The sequence below is a fragment of the Diadema antillarum genome, unplaced genomic scaffold, assembly GCF_040938485.1.
Source record: "Diadema antillarum isolate AM-2024a unplaced genomic scaffold, OU_Dant_1.0 seq00000704_RagTag, whole genome shotgun sequence".
Classification (NCBI taxonomy): Eukaryota; Metazoa; Echinodermata; class Echinoidea; order Diadematoida; family Diadematidae; genus Diadema; species Diadema antillarum.
The window spans coordinates 606,993-624,861 of record NW_027271609.1 but is presented as its reverse complement, the minus strand read 5'-3'; the positions used below and the strand labels follow the sequence as shown (position 1 = coordinate 624,861).

At 39.6% G+C, this 17,869-nt stretch overlaps 1 protein-coding gene across 1 annotated transcript in view; it reads right to left on the bottom strand.

Moving 5' to 3' along the window:
- LOC139737763 (uncharacterized) overlaps positions 1-17,869 on the bottom strand; it is a 180,068-nt gene that overhangs the window by 38,298 nt on the left and 123,901 nt on the right. Inside the window, exons 6-9 of the mRNA XM_071648437.1 lie at positions 16,777-16,834; positions 16,041-16,204; positions 13,944-14,003; positions 2,553-2,633 (exon numbers count right to left, since the gene is read on the bottom strand). Of these exons, the coding sequence (XP_071504538.1) occupies positions 2,553-2,633; positions 13,944-14,003; positions 16,041-16,204; positions 16,777-16,834 (363 nt within the window). The remainder of the gene's footprint in view (positions 1-2,552; positions 2,634-13,943; positions 14,004-16,040; positions 16,205-16,776; positions 16,835-17,869) is intronic.

Genomic DNA, 17,869 nt, shown 5'->3' with positions numbered 1-17,869 from the left:
GCATGGTATTCGCAGAGGGATGATAAATTGCCAAGAATTTCATAAGGTATCATATTGTGCAAGTGACCTGGTAGCACTTTGCTTGCAATATGTGGAATTAATGACCTTTCAGTTTTCTTTGCTAATTCTTTTTTTTAGGGGGGGGGGGGAATAAAAAACTTGTGAGACATGTATGCCCTCAACAATAATATAATTCCACCCATCTTCTAAGATTCAAATGTTGCAAATTAAGTGGCATCCATTGCAAAATAAGTTCATAAGGATGGCTGATAAATACAGATAAAGAGTTCTCTAGACTCAAACGATGGCTAATCGGCAAGTCGATTAGCCATCATTTGAGAAAGATAACAGCCCGTCGTAGAAACTGTCACAAGTAAATACAACTTTTGGATGTTTCTAGAGAACTCTAATATCTATAAAGTGGCATCCATACTGATGCTTAATGATCCTGATCCTACATCAATGGTAAAAAGAAAAAAAAAATGGGAACATGAACCCTCCACTGTTTGCTATGCGGGGATATTCCCACGTCTGCAATTATTTGCCTCAGCTCATTAAGGGATTCGAACCACCAACCTTACGGAACGAGCTGCTCATCGACTTCCACATCAAACGACCACCACCCTGATATTCCAAGGATCCTCCAAAGAAGGAGTACAATCATAGCAGAAGAGACATTGTGGCTCAGTGGTTAATACCAAAGACTCTCAACCAAAAGGTCTCTGGTTCAAGTCCCCTTGACAGCAACAGCCCTGTCCTCATGCAAGGCACTCTATCCTCAACAGGTTGTCATTCTGAGGCGACATTACAATGACTGTCCCTTGATAGGCTTGCTTATAATCACGCAAACTTTTAAGTAAGATTCCAAAGACTCTTTAAGTGTGGCAGCGTAAAATGAAATTCACACTCAACACAGGTGGGGACAAAAATAGCATCCAAAACACAAATTGATATTCACAGCAACATCGTGGCTATTATAGATGATGCAAAGGAAATGACAAAAACAAAACAAAAGCAAAAACAGAAATATTTATATAAAAGCAGCTCAATAATAAGTCAATCCACGGCTGGAATAGAAAACATTGTGTAATACAGACATTAGGTATTTGGGGATCTAAAGAACATAGAACTAATAAACCACAGAATACTCTTGGTCTTCTTTCCAGAAAAGAGAGAGAGAGAGAAAGAAATAGAACTTGATGGGGGCTACACACACCAAGTTTACTGCAAGGGGAGAAAAAGTATACAAAAAAAGTATCAAAAAAAAAAAGTTAAAAAAAAATGCCAGGATTCCTGCACAGGAATGATGTCAACTAAAATTTTTGCAGGCTTGGTACTGAAAACAGAACCATTGAGCCAACGGCTTTGCTCACACCACTGGGAAACATAGTTTTCAAGGAAGAAAAAAAAATTGCAAAAAAAACAAACAAACAAAACAAACAAAAAATCCATGAGAGACATGTCAAACATTAAATGTATGTAACAGAAAAAAAATATATATACAGTATATATCACAATCATTTTACATTGAGGAGCAAGCACTTAAGGAGCAAAAGGGCATTAACTGCAGACTCAGTGCTCAAGTAACGTCCTTCTGGTTGTGATTTGAATATATTCTCACAACACAATTACCTTGCAACATAAATCTCTGGTAAGGCTTGATAACATATGGGTATACACAGCATTCCTTTAGCACTCGATATATATTAACGGAAAATAATCAGTGATACTGCTTCAAACACAGCACAAAGAATAATAAATATGACAAAAATCATACTTGTATCTATTTGCGTCAATTGACACACATTACTTTGTTCTTCTTTATAATTCAATATAGTACCATTCCCTTTGAGACAACCTTTACATGTAAATTTAACATTACACTCAACATGCATACTATGATTAAAAAAAGAATAAGAAAGCACTGACAAAATTATAACACACATATCTATATTTCTCATATCTAATCATTCATGTTAGAAAATATGGCATTAATTCCAAGAATGAATACTACACTATACTATATGAAAAAAAAAAATGATTTGCTTAGATCAGTTACTAATATCAAAGTAAAAATATGTGCAAAACTGTCAGCACGAGTTATGTGATTCACTTGCCAAAAAAAAAAAAAAAATAGTGTCCTGTTGCACCGAAACTTATACGAAATACACAGAATGTGAAATATGAAATATCAGTCCAATTTTTCTTGGTAATGGCTTATTTAACCATCTGAATATTACATTGCATTTTCCCTGATGTACATTGGGAAATAGAAATAGGTCACACATACTAAAAAAAAAAAAAAAAAAAAAAATCATTAATTTTACTAGAAAAGTTTGCAATATTTCAATGACAGTGTGACGATAATTATCTAATTTAGACTCTCTGCCTAACCCTCAAACTCCCACACATTAAACAAAATAAAAAATGATAATAAAATGAATAAATAAATCTTCACAGCAAACATATTTGATTACTAATCCCCTTGAAAAATCTAGCAAACCAGTGTAGCTTAGTCTCATCTCAAGGCTCTTATCTGCTTTGATACTCACGTCTAGTAATGTTCTCTCTTGATCCAGCATACGCTTGAAGGTGTTCAGACGTTCCGACTTGACCTGGGCATCTTGCGTCGGCTATTGTACACATTATCGAAAACACACACACACACACAGAGACGCACAGGAGAGAGAAATGGTAGTTGTTTTGAAACAATAACGGGGCAAGACCTTTTTGCGGCGAAACGCTCTGATCAAAATGTGACGAGAGTTGACAGGAATGTCAAAACACTGAGGCTACATCCATTCAGCTAGGAACCCTGACAATAAGTGACAATAAACACGTCTCCCATCCAAACATCCCCCTGAGTTAACAAGTGATTTGATATTATCTGAAGGATGGGGGGGGGGGGGGGGGGGGTCATTAAAAACAAGGAGATGCCAAAATTGCCAGAAACTTGGCAAGTTTCCCCCCTTTTTCCCCTTCTCTAACGCCCCTCCCTCTACCCTTACCCCCAATTCAAGACAGAGACTTCAGCACTGGGCTATTACTGACTACAGAGGTATCGCTCATAAATGTCATATGATCAGACAAAGCTATGTGCTAATTTCACGGGCAGTGCACTTTCTCTAATACCCCCCTTGTCAGGACCAACATGCGAGCGAGTGCACTCCCGTTACATCTAGCTAATTCCATTTCAGGTACGATCTTGCGTTTCTAATCTCTACTTGGCAAAGATGCGATATATCAAATCGTGAAAGACTATCTGTACAGTTCTGGAACAATCAGAAAACTTTGCCAAACTTTTTTGAGCTCATGGAGACTGGTGTAATCTCTCTCCACAAATGAAAAAAAAAAAGAAGAAAAGAATAAAATAGCACCAAGCTTCCAAAACCAGCTATAGACTACACTGGGGCTGGCTGGGTGGCCAGTCAGTGTACTCCTCTAAACTGTCCTGTTTTCATCACATACATGTACGTTTACCTCAAGTGTAGCATACGAAAATCTGACACCGACTCTGAAATATAAATTATTCAACCTGCCCAAGGCAGATACTGCTGTTAATTGCATGTAGTCCCTCCCATATGCAGCATAAACACTCACTGCATCTACCTTCTGTTTTTATTTCCAAACCCTCATACATGGACGATGAGAAACACAGGTGACCACTCTTAAACAGGTGGCCAAAATAAACAGGCTGTCCAGTTTTGGGTCAAGACTCCATGTTTTCAGTGGTCACTATTGCTAGTGGTCAACTATGGAGAAGTTACTGCTAAAAAAAAAATACAGGTTGTATAACTATAAAAGACATGTTTTGACTACTACAGCATTGAATAGAGTCGACATTGTACACAAAACTAGGCTAGACTACACACAAAAGCAAGCTAATGTCATTAAAACAAGTCCACTCTTCATGTTAAAACAAAAAAGCCAGTTCGTAATTAGCTCATGTACACATTGGTACAAATGACCTTTCTTTTTTCTCAGTTGGTTAGGCACGTCACTTGTTTTCAAAGCGGCATAATGCATAAGCTTACCGACGTAACAATTTATGGAATTCATGTTAAAACAAACAAAGAGCTTGCTTTTAGAGCAGGTGATCAGAAAACTCCATCAGTTGACAATTCAACAGGCATTCATTTCATTGTTTTGTACTGAATGCAATAACAGCCTATTTCCTTTTATATTGCAAAATACCATTCTTGCTGTCAGGTGAATGTACTGGCAAGCACCATTTAGACAAGGATCGCATGAATAATCATCGCATCACAGATGCTTATCTCAGTGAATTTACAAACCAAAATGCCTGTTGGTACTAATGACCTTTTTCTGCTCATGCGCAAAGTGGAATTACGAACTGGTCTATAAAAATCAACTTATCACAACACAAATTAATACACAAAAGCGTATCATGATCTATCTATCATTAATTTCTACCTATTAAATCTATCATTACTTTTTATAATTTTGCTTTCAATTTTTTTTCTTGCATTTATAAGACAGCGTCAGCTATTAATTAGTGAGCGTACATAGTACAGGCATTGTTTGTAAGTTGTAAGCGTGAAAGGGGTGCATTTTGATTGTTTAGTTCTAACATGGACCCTCACGAGAGATCTCAATGTTCTACTAGTATTTCAATAGTTAGAGCAGAAAATTCTCTAAAATCAGAGGCCTTTGTTGCTCATGTATAATCTTTTGTAACGGTCCCAGAATTTTCAAAACTTCTGAATTCTTTCATCTATAACTGCCTCTCAAATTAATTCGGAACACACTTTGGAAGATCAAAATTATCGTTTTTTATATCAGCAAATTTTTCTTATTCTGTTTTTTACTCCAGACTTTGTACAGATTTAATGAATCTAATCTGTTCCATCCTATCTTTGCAAAATACAGGGTCTACGATAAAATTCTGCATTGCCAATTTGATCAGGAAATGAAAATAATTTCTGCAGCAAAATGCCCCGGGCTTGATGGGCTAAGAAAGATAACAATAAAGACAAAGAAACAAAATCTGCACTTAAACTTGTACAACAGAGTCAAAAAAAAAGAAAAAAAAAAGAACATCATGCTTGATATGAAAAACAAATCTGTACAACAACAAAAAATAAATAAATTGTCACATCCGCCTTGTTTTGCTTTTGTGTTTCTTTTTGTGGGTGTGTGTATTTTTTTTTTAACATGCATTCATATAAAGTATGACACATAGAGGTTATTGGATGGACTGTAGTCATAAATTTTTCAAGACCTCAGAGCATAATGATATCATATGGAGTGGAAAAGCCTTCAAAGGTGACGTATGAATTTTTCCTGCTTCCTGTTCTCCGACTGCTACATCATCTGATCAGGGTCGACATTATAGCGGGCAAAAGTTGTGTCATCAAGAATTCTGCACGATAGTGCCAGAATGTAGCTATGAAATACTGTGAACAGCGGCAAACCACAGTAAAGTGCTAAATTATAGAATGTCTGCACCAAACTGTTCATATAACGTTTGTTTTATCCAGCGAGAAGCTAATATTGTAAATGTTCATACATGTATTTTGTGTTGTCATGCCTTCAGCAATTGTGTTGCCAAATCCTATTTCGCGAACAATGATGTCCTAGAAAAATCAATAAGCATACAGGTCTATGAAATGAATATATTCATGATATTTATGACTAAACAAAATGTACAGATATATACACCTACACCATAAAATCATGGACTTTAGATGTGATTTATATTTTTTCATTTAAGATATCACAGATGACCCCAATCTGCAGGGCACATTCCCACACATCTATAACATGTATATTCGGAATATACAATATATGCCATTGAGCCTCACTATTTCATATTATCAAGATTTGCAAAATTTTTTGCCTGACGTGCCTGTTTACACTGCAATGAAATGTTGCATCGTTATGGCACTAGAGAAATGTCACATGATTTTTGCCATCATAAATGTGCGTGCGCAAATGACTCAACGGTCTGCTGCATGCATCTACGGTTTACGACATCTACGACAGCTTGTCCGCCTAGAGGTGCATTTTGTGTATGGCTACAGCATGTAGGAGTAGCAGTCACACAAAGAAAAAATTAGAATTTTTTTTGCAAAGGAGCATACTCATCGCAAATCATCACGGCAAACTCTCACCCTAAGTTCAGAAAAACCGCAGTCCGACATGCGTCGTTTCCTCGTGACGCCTCCAGTGTCTTTTGGCATTGTTGCCTCACCAATTCAACCAAAATGCTCCCCCTTTTGTGGTCTAATATCATGCTTTTATCCTGGCACTACGGACGGCCCCCGTGAAGTAGGAGGCTTCTAGTCCTCTCTTGCAGACACTGTTTTCCCTTTAATTAATTGATACTCTTCCAGCTGTTCCAATAACACACACCTGCTACTATCTAACTTGCAATAGAGGGGCCATGAGAAACTGTGTTTTGGGCTTCTGTTTTTCTTCTTTTTTTTTTAAAGTGACAAAAATAGCACCAGCTACTAAGGTGTGCCTTTACCCAAACGTCATACAAATGAAGCGTTAACGCCAATACCAATTATTACGACCAAAAAAAAAAAAAAAAAATGAGAAGAGAAACATAGTGAGAGAGAAAGGGAGTTAAAATAATTGTATAGCACTACACTACCAAGAGGGAAATACAGAACAACATAGTCTCTGTTGCAGTCTCATATCGATGTTTCTATTTTAGTGGTTTTCATTTTGTTGTTGCTGTTTTTTTGTTTTTTTTTTAATTAGTTCCTCCCCTGACTTGATGGATAGAATTACAGCTGTCTGATCTCCTCCTCTTTCAGCTGCTTTTGATCTCTGCCAAATTTGATCCCAGCCAAATTCCCCAAATTTGATCCCAGCCAAATTTGATCCCAGCCAGATTTGATCCAAATTTCAAGGAATGACTTGAAGTGCACTGTCACTGCAACATCAACTACGTGTACGCATATTTTGCAGTAATTTTGAATTCGGTCACTGTGCAATAGCAGTAAACTGATCGGATGGAGATGTTCTGTTTGTAGAATCAAATTCTACTGTTTCTCTAGGTCGGCAGTTGCATTAAAGTCTATCTTTCTTTAAAAAGTGGATGAGTGTGACTTAGTGAATTCCTGAACTTTGACCGGTTGAAGACTAGTCCAGAATATACTCGGGCAAGTGTCACACATGCATGACCATGCATACAATTACTCAGTCAAAAAACAGATCTCATGCTGCTCTATAAATTATCATATGTGTATTGAAACAAGACTAGTATCAAAACTCAAAGACATCCTGGTAGAATGAACTGAACTTTACTTCCAAAGTTTGTTTACCTTTGACCTTGACCTAGTTTAATCTAGATAGCTCACAAGACCTCTCTCATTCATTTTTTTTCCAGGTCAAAACTTTCAGAAATGGCAAGGTTTAAACTTTAAGAACACTTCAACTGAGAATATCACAGACTATGCTGTATTTCTAGCAAGCAAACTGACGGGACGTGGGGGGGGGGGGGGGGGGGGAATGACAATATTCATTACTTTTACTGGCTAAACTAGCTGTTGAGTAGTTACTGAAATCAGTCTTCAATTTACCGGTTACAAGGCCAGCCAAGGTATCAATCTTGTTACAATTGTTGAATTGTTTACTGCTTCTGTTTTTGGCAGTACTCTGGTCTATCCGTAGATAAGACAGATAGATAGAGGGATGAAACACGGCAACACTCAAGTGCCCCTAAATCTGATCGGTTAATATCTCTCTTTTTCTCTCTTTTTCTTTTTGTCTTTTGAGTAATTGCAACATTTTCTTCCCGAAGGAACCCTGACTGATTATAAGATTTTTAAGTGCTGATACAATCACCAATCAAAGCAATGGATCAGGTGAAAAATGACAAGAACTTACAGTAACTTCCATGACACAGCTGCCTCTCTGCAAATTAAAGGGGCTTTACTAACATGGCAGGCTAGAATGATGGTGGATGCATAGAGTGCGATTCATTCTCTTGAGGAACACAACATACTTGTGTGATGACCATTGAGGGCTTTCACACTTCAGAAAGAACTCAGGGGGCTTGCAAATGTGTTTAGAGGCAAACTTTGCACCCATCGTGTTATGTTTCGTCGCAGGTCTGAACGCAAACTTGACTTGTACATCTCCTGGAATGATGCGTTTTGCACGTCAGATTCTGGATAATATTGGAACAAGCGTTACAAAGTCTGAAAGGTCTCACCTCGAAAATAGACTTGAGGAAGTAGAACTAGGCTTTACCTCATATTCCCATCTGCCGCGGTGTACATACATACTTTGTACATGCATATACCGCTGCCTTAACACCACAACATGGTTCTCAGAAGGGCTCAAAATTCATCTCCCACTGTTTAGAATTTGCTTGCGCTGTACATCAAAGGGTTTATGAAGCTTGCCTGACGGACATGATTATATGCCAAGATATTGAGCTGATTTGGAATATTTTGAGATCAAAGGTGTAAGATTAATTTGATCGTAGCACACGACTTTTATTCCTGAGGTGCCCAACCCATTCAGTAGCAGGCAGATAGGTAGAACGTCACATGATGATAGATTGTTCTCTAGCAATCATATTTTCCAATGAGCTGCATACGATTCATTCTACTGCTGATGATCTGTGGAGACTGCTTTGGCCTGATTTGTTGATTATCGATAATCGATTATCAATACCTGATTATAAAAATTTGCATAGCAACCACGATCGGGCATGCTCCGAAATTGTAATGCTCCTGACAAACTTTTTTTTTTTTTTTTGATAATATTTCGCATTTTGGAAACCTGAAATTGTGTAACTACAGCATCCATTTCATTCATTTCTTATGCATATATGTCCATTTTAGAGCAAAAATTGACAATTTTGCAGGCATATGAGAACTATGTTTTCCCTTGAACTGTATTGAGAGCCACATGTTCGACTAGCAGGGTACAGATTTGGTGATAGACTGTTGTATGGAAAGTCTTTTGCAGATAGTGGTCAGTATAAAAGGAGACTCATCATTAGTGTCGAAGACACTGTCATTCTACACATTCAAACACCATCTTATATGAGTTCAATAACCGACAAAGTTATTTTTATGTCTCTGAAACCACTAAAAGTCATAGCTGACAAACCTTAAGGGTTTCTTACAGTTGGGGTAGGGTGTTTTTTTTTTTTTTTCGTAAAGAGTTCTCACGGATGCATGTATGATTTCAGTGCCAAGGAATTGACGCGGGCTTACATCAAATCACCTCATTGCTTGCCAAAGGGAAACCAAAACTCAAATGTCACGCTTGTTAACCCACTGTGTGTTTTGAGTGCTGATTGGCACAGAAAACCCCATAGCATTGTACACACTGTCCAAAGTTCCTAGTGCTAAAAGCGTTTATAGTAAATTGCCAGTTTTGCCTGATCGTAATGTGGGGCAAAGGAGGAACATGTGATAAATGTTACTATAGATACAGTATCTCATGTCCATACATCACCCCTTTAAGCAGTATTGAATTCAATATCAGCATTAGCATTGCAGTACAAGAGACATGCAGGCTGGACAAAGAATATTTAGTGACTGTGCATCGTTACAGCATGCTGTTTGTTTCAGTGCACATAAAAAATATATATTCTGACCCGACCTGCATTAGAAGTTACATATCAAACCATATGTGCAAGTTGCTCTGCCACAAATGAAAATATATCCCCCTGAAAGCTATTAACTGTTTTTTGTTTGTTTTTATTTTCATTTCTAACTCAATACAATTTTTCACAAGGCAACTCAACGGAATGTACATACATGTACACAACTAGAGGGCAAGTTCTATGACAAGATTCTGGCACAAAATCAGGGGAGAGGGTGGGGTGGTCTCATGTTTTTATCTGTTCTGAACCATAAAAGAGAAAAGTCCTGGTACACTGATCGAAGTCACCTGAAACCAGAATTTGTGGAATAACTTTAGAAGTCAGGATATTGGTAGCGAGATAAAAATACCAGCCAATTTCCGCAAGTGTCGAATATTGTATGTCAGTTTTCTTGGGAAACAGGAAAGATTTGTTTGTTTTGACTCTTCGAGGGAAAATTTTGCCATCTCAAGAGATCAGACTTGCCTCCATGTTGAGTATTTCCTTTTGGTTCATCTGTGCAGTAATTGTTTGATGGGGGGGGGGGGGGGACCCAATGAATTTAGGCCAGGGAGTAACATCACGTTAAGTCCCAACTACCCATTTTCCGCCTAGCGTTTAAGCCCAAAACTTTTCTGAAGTTCTCCTTTCTTTCTACTTGAAGCATAATACACACAATGACTCTCATGCGGCCTAGGTGCAGCTGAAACATTCTTATTCAGATGTCAAAACTGATCAATTTACAACATGTTACTGATCTGTTTTCTTCTCTTTTATAACTTGCTTTGTGCTACGACCCCGCCCCCTCTAAATGCAAACTTCATCAGAGCTGAGAGATTATTTTCTTCGAGGTGACTGTTACAATTATTTGGCAAATCTCTTGACTGTATTTTACATCTCTGCTAATTTACTAAACTACTAATTTACTCTCCAGTCTGATCGTCCCTTTAAAATCAAGCGGGACAGAAAAAAAAAACAACAGCAGATGAGACTACAAGAGAGAAAGAGAGAGAGGGAGAAAGAAAGTGATATTGAGACTGATTAATGAGACAGCCTAAACCTGCAACTATACGTGAGCAGTTGTTTCGCCATTTTCCCCAGCACTCAAAACTTATCCATTTTCTTGGCCTCACTTCTAAGAGAAGCTGGCCAAATTCAGGAGTCTGTGGGGGTGAAACAGACTTCCCCAAATAGGTTTGATTTGTCTCTCGATCCACTACAGACGGGTGGGTATTACTGTATACGCCAAATATTTCACGAGGTTTTTAGTTTCGCGAATTTTGCGAGTCAGGTGCCACTCGTGAACTTAAAGACACCTGAAAATATTGACTCTGATCACGCTATAAATGTGACGTACGCATGTACTCTTCTCCATTACAGTACAGGACTCCATGATCGCGAATCTAACCACTCGCGAAACCGTCAGGAATTCCCGATTCGCGAAAATTTAGACTCACGAAATATATGGCATATACAGTAAATGGGGTGCCGTGCTTCCTGAACAGCCAACGTATTGAGACAGCAGACAGAGACGTCTACAATCTGCTATTTTGAGACATCCGCCCCCCCCCCCCCCTCCATAACCACATAATTCTGAGATTCACCACAATTTTTCCGTCTCTTGTTCTCTATTGTTTGCATTGTGCAACTGTCAACAAAAGCCAGATCGGGTAGTACTCTGAGGGGATTCCCCCGAAATAGGCCTGTCAGAGTCAGTTCACCGCTGCGATCACATGGACGGGCACATGTGAGCAACTGGGGACTGTGGACCCAGCCTGGGCCCATCTTGACACTCATTTCCTGATCTTGTATCACCGGGTACAATCTCCCTTCCATATCCCCCTTCCATATCCCCCTCCCCCCCCCCCCCCCCCGACAATTCCCCCAGGAAAAAAGAGAAGAAAATACTGAATATACTTGCTTATTACAGTGTACATAATGAGCAATGAAATGCGACTAAAACTATAATTATATGCTCTTTTCCTTCACAGTAGCATACTGACAGTTAAGGCTATTTTGCATGGACCCTCTGCACGAAAGTTGCAGGATATGGATGGAGTGATAGTCTGACTTACTACAATGACAGTGATAGTTGCTACGTATGATGTTCTACCACTAGCCTCCCTGCAGATTACAGTGCATGCATTGCGTGAGGCATCGCGTGAGATTCTGTATTCCAGGCTCTTGAAAGAGGCGCAAGATGCATCATGCTGCAGTGTTAGTGCTGACAGCGCAAACCTGGATCTATGGAGCTGGATCAAGGCACTACTGTATGTACTTTTAATATCCCATTGCCTTGGAAAAGCATGCCCCGCCCACTTTCACAAGATCCAGCATTCTGTGAGTGTGATAGTGACAAAGTTCCCCCCCCCCTTCCTACTCTCACAGGTACTCAAAGAAGAGAATCATATTTCTACCGCAAATACATTGATGCCACTAGCATCAAACATAATAGATGACACGGATTATATTCCTATGTGTTTACATAGGTGACTCTCAAAACGGCGGTTGAACAGTCAAATATACTTCACGATGGTTTCCATTATCACTCAGAAAGTGGAAGAACAATAATCGTCACTGGGGCGACAAGACCTCGTATCTACAAAATGTCATATGTTCAGGAGAGCCAAATAACATGGCGGCCAAAGCACTGTGGCGAATGGGATAGCCTTTCCTTTGACAAGCCGTGGTGGCTTCATTTATGGAGTAAGACAGTTGGGAGTTGGACAGGACATCACTTAACCCATCATTTGACCATTAATCCAAAAAAGTCATTTTCACCAAAATTGCAGATACAAGGTCTTGTCACCCCAGCGACTGTCCCTGGATTCATTCTCAAATTTCCTTTGTGAGAAACTGAGCTTGACTACAAAATCTATTCCTAAGCAGTGTAACAAACTTTTGTCCTTTCTCTTTTTCAAGCATGAGTGCTGGGAATGCAAATGCGGATGTGTGTTGGTGTAAGAGCAGAGCAGTCTAGCTTATAAAAACAAAAAGTCATCTATACCTTCTGTTTTTAAAGGGTGATTAGGATGAGAGAGGGAAAAAAAAAATCCTCAGTAAGACTAGACAGGGGATTAGTCGAAGCAGAGCGGCAGGTTAAATATATTGTGCTGCGTGATCTAAATTTTGCTCTCGCGCGTTGCGGCAAGTTTGAGCAGAGCAGGAGGGCTGGAACCATGCACAGGTGATGATAGGTGTGCAGATGTCGAAGGGGGGGGGGGGGGATGGTTGGGGTGGGGAGGAAAGAAGAGGCACGAACGCAAGGTATGAAAACATACACGATGACGTATGGGATGGGACTAAGGGAAAGGAGACAGGGGACGTGATGACAGAAATACATATCGAAGGGAAGAGTGAGGAAGCCATAGAATGAACCGATAAGAGAGAGCACTGGAGATTTACGTGAAAATTAGACGGAGCAGCGTCGCAAAAGTGAGGAAAGAAATTGCACGCAGGTAAGAGAGATAGCTCCAGAAGGCAAGGGTGATGTTCAAGCCATAAGCGAATATTTTTATACTTAGATTCTATGCAGAAATAATGTGATACAGAGGTTATTTTGATACAGAGGTTATTCAATACAAGAAATCGACTGATGCAGAAAGGTATAAGAATGAATGAAGAAATGAAGGAAGGAATAAGCGAGTGAATGAAGAAATAAAGGAAAGAAGTGAGGGAGTCTATGGGGATTGAGGATATGTATGAATGAAGTTTAAGTCATCGGTTTGTAGTTTCAGATTTGCAAGGAATGTGAGTGACAGGGAGGAAGGTGTAATGGAAAGATTTGTAAGGGTGTGATGATGGGGGAGGAGAGGAAGCAATGTGGGATGGGATGGGTGTAAGGAAAGATAATGATGATGATGGTGACGGTGATGGTGGTGATGGTGATGGTGATGGTGATGGTGATGGTGATGGTGATAGTGGTGATAGTGATGATGGTAATGATGGTGATGGTGGTGATGGTGGTGATGGTGGTAATAATGGTGATGATGGTGGTGATGATGATGGTGATGATGATGATGATGGTGATGAGGATGAGGATGAGGATGAGGTGGAGGAAGAAAAAGAGGAGGGGAGAGGAAGGGGAGGAAGAAGTAAGGAAGAAGAGGGGAGAGGAGGGAGGAGGTGATGAAGGAAGAGAAGGTGGCAGACGAGGATGATGAAGAGAAGGAGGAGGAGGAGGATGAAGGTGAAATGTAACCTGTGCGTTCCAGGGAGCGAGTGCGTGACAGGGTTCCGGTAGTGCGGGCCCCGCCGTAGTAGCGGGGCAGAGCGGCGCGTATCGGCCCACTAGCCCAGAGGAGATGGAAGAGGAAGAGCAGAGAGGGCAGCCGCAAATTTCCGTCGACAAACTGGCACTGACCTCGTGTTGCTGAATGTTGTACTGCTTGCGGAAGAATTGAAACACGCCCTTGGGGGACGGCTGCTTCAGGGGGGCGGAGGAATGTTCAGATGCGATGTCAAGAGCGGTTGGTTTACAACAAGTGATGCAGTTCCAGTTTAATCATTCAAACAACACCTATCCTTCGATGATACAAAAGCCCTAACCATAATTACTCTAGATGTAATCAATGAAATAAAAGCCCACAAGCTATTGCTAAATTGAGTTACACTACCCTTTTTGGCTTATTTCTCATTTAAAAGTAGTTTCATAATTTCACAGACGGAACAGAAATAGGGGCTATTTTTTAATGAAAACAACTCAAGCATAATCACACATTTATATGTGACCTACTTCATAACTTGATCACAGTATGAAACCAATATTTTACTGACTGCATTGAATCGTAACCCCATGAATATCCAGAGCCTAAACACAACAGTGAAATAAAGCCATAAGTATTTTACATATTTGAATGGACTATTAGCAGGAACACACTTGGCTGTATTTTCACATATATATAATATATGAATTTCTTGACCATGCAACATACCTAGCATTTGCAAAATGTTTACTACATAGAGAGGATACAATTAGCGGTAGTAACCCAACATGTCAGTGGTATTGTGAGATATTTTTCCCTTCCCTCCCCTTCCCTCCACCCCCTTCCACTGCACACGTGTCCTAGACGGTGACTTCTGATTGGTTAAAGCATGTGAAATGCACCTGTATGTTTCATACCTGACTATGTAATGAGCTAATGGGTAGATGTCACTGATATTGAAACAGGAGGAGCTGGTATGCATGCAATGATGATTATGAACGTCAATCACAAAAAACGATAAATTTTGAATCTAGGTCTTGGGTGTACATGCACTCTATTCTGTGCCCTTGGAGATTTGTAGTATTATTTCCCTAAATCCTTCAAAATTTCATTCCAATTTTTTTTCACTTATGTCATCCAGAGTAACCCGGAAGCTGACTTGTGATTCGTCCAAGACTTGCCTGATCTAGCGATAACAATTCCACATAAAAACGCCAGCAATGTAAGGAGAAAGTTGCTTTACTACCCTTTTGAAAGGAGTGGATTTGTCCCACCCCCCCCCCCCAACCAAGTGGAGACCTGTCTGAATTCTCTTTCTCTCCCAGATTTAGATACTTGGAATCCAGTTTTGCCCGCGTTAGTTCTTGCTACATCTGGCAAGACACGGCGGATAAGCTTTCCGATTGAAAAATGATAACTCTCTGCATAAAAGTAGGTACAGGCATCAGTATACTAGAGACGCAATTAATGTTTGACTTGTTTACATCATCTATTGATATGAACACAAATTGGAACTGAAACCGAATGTTTACACTGAATAACGATGGCTTACACGAAAAAATGGGGCAAGCACTTCAAAGGAAACTTGTAATACGAGTGTGTGAAAGACGAAATGATGGCAAACCGTTTGGACTTGCGGAGGTACATGTATGACTTTATATCAAATCTCATGCAGGAAAAATGAATGATCGCTGCAGTGATTTAGATGTTAGATGATTGATCAAAAGCCTTTGCATGGTTGCCATGAAGGCAGTCAATGGGGCAATATTGAGGTATTGCCAATGACTTCTTTTTCAGTGGATAGCATCTAATCCATCCTAAACAATGTACATTCGCATAAATATGTAACGGAAAGATTAAAAACGACACCTGATTTGCCACTCGGGCTACAAAAATTTTACTTGCACTACACTTCATACCACTGGCCAATTCTTTACGAAAAGTAAGCCACAATTTTCAAAAGTCTCTCAAAAGACAACAATCAAACATTAATCCACCCTGGGGGGAGTTCTAAGAACAATGTCCAAATTGTATTAACACTGATATGGTAAAGAACATAAAATGTTCGTCTGTGTCTGGAGACTGATAACTGATTCCGGTACTAAACAAGATTTCAAAAGGCAACACCACAAAGGTTTGGACAAAAATTAGTGTGTTCTAATTGCTGTGTCATACTGTACGTACAACAATACAGTGCTACCCCTAACCCCTCCCACTTAACCATCCCCAAAAACCCAACTCCCGCAAATACTCACATTTACAGGTAGTGGAGACGTCACAATACGCTTGCTGTCTGTTGGCTGGCTGCCGCTAGGAGGTAAGGCGGGGTTCAGGATTGGGGGCGGCGGGGTCTGAGGCGCGACGTTACTGGTTCCTGGGGGCCTTCCGAGTAATGTTAACGCTACATAGGGTCCAGCAGCTAAAAGAATGCAAACATTGAGGGGGCTACACACCATGGACTTGGCCAGTCGAAGTCCTCTTGGACTCCCGTTTTCAACCATACAAGAAAATTGGTGATCATGCAACTGTAACTGAAACTTTAACAAAGGTTGTTTAAGACCAACTGCCAGGCTCCTACAATGCTTAAAAACTCACTTGCCAACCAGACCAGAGGAAAAAAAAAATGGGCACAATATGCAGCATAAGAATACATTTGTTTCAATCTAATTTGTGAAAATGCTGTTAGGAGTAAGCGCATGATCTCTTTAGAACTCCATAAGTTACAATATATTGTTAAAAAGATTGTGCCAAGATTCAGTTTGCCTTCTTTGCAAGAGGATTAATAAAACATCAAACAAATTTGTATTGCCTCTTTCCTTTCCACAGTATTCCTATGGGAAGTCCTTAGAATGATAAGAACATGGTCTGTTTAACCCTTTGCATGCTGTGAATGCTGATTTGACACAGAAAACCCCACATCCTTTTTCACACTGTCAAAAGTCCCTAGTACAGAATGGGTTAAATAGTAAAAACACAGTCTTTTTAACTTACATTTGATCATTTGAACCACCTCCAAGTGGTTTGAAGATGTGACAAGTGTTCCATTGACCTGCAGGAATGAAATATAAAAACAGATAGAAAAGAAACATTAATTTTTGCTGGTTCACCTTTCCTTGTTAAAGGTAAAACATAGTTTCCATATGCATGCAGAAACTGTCAATTTTCTTTCTCTCAAATGTGCATACAGAAATGTGTGAAATAACAACGTGATAACACAATAATTACGTTCAGACAATGATTTCTAACCTCGAAGATAAGTTGTATGGAACGTCAAGTGTTGCATGGTTGATTTCGTTACAAAATCAGTCATTTTGTGACAAAATCAGTCATTTTGTGACAAAATCGACTGTGTGACACTTGGCACCCCATAGAACTTATCCTCAAGGTTAGGAATCACCACCTGAACATAACTAATGTCAGTTGGGTAACAACAGAAATGCAATGCAGAACCTATTATACAAGGGTTTTCCTGTTATTCGTTAATGGCAGTCATGCCACAAATTACAGAAAATTTACTCATCACTATTGCTGGAAATTATAGGCACATCACTGATGTACTGTAAAACATGATATTCGCAGCATGAAATTTTCGCGAATTGGAGCTGACAGCCCTTTTCGTGGCATGAAATTTTCGCGAATTGCCACTGGTGTTCAATGCATGTAGTGTAGACAAAAACTTTCGCGTGCATTTTAATTTCGCGAATTTTGGCGCTCGCCAAATTCGCGAAATTAAAATGCATGCAAAAATTCCTCGTTTTACAGTATTCCAAAACAGAAATCAAGCTGGCCATCAAGTGTTATTTTGTTGAGTGAAAATTCACTCTCCCCGTTACCCTTATGAAAGCTGTGGGCAGGCAAGCTGGTCGACAAGGCTCAATGAGATCCGCATACTCATAAAAAAAACAAAAACAAACAACAACAACAATAATAACACACACACACACACACACACACACACACACACACACACACACACACATACAAAATGAAATCTTGGCATGCAAGCCCCCTGCCAACATCCCACTACCATTCATAGGAGATGAAAAGATGCACTTAGCACTTAGCTGCCCACACCCAATGGTGG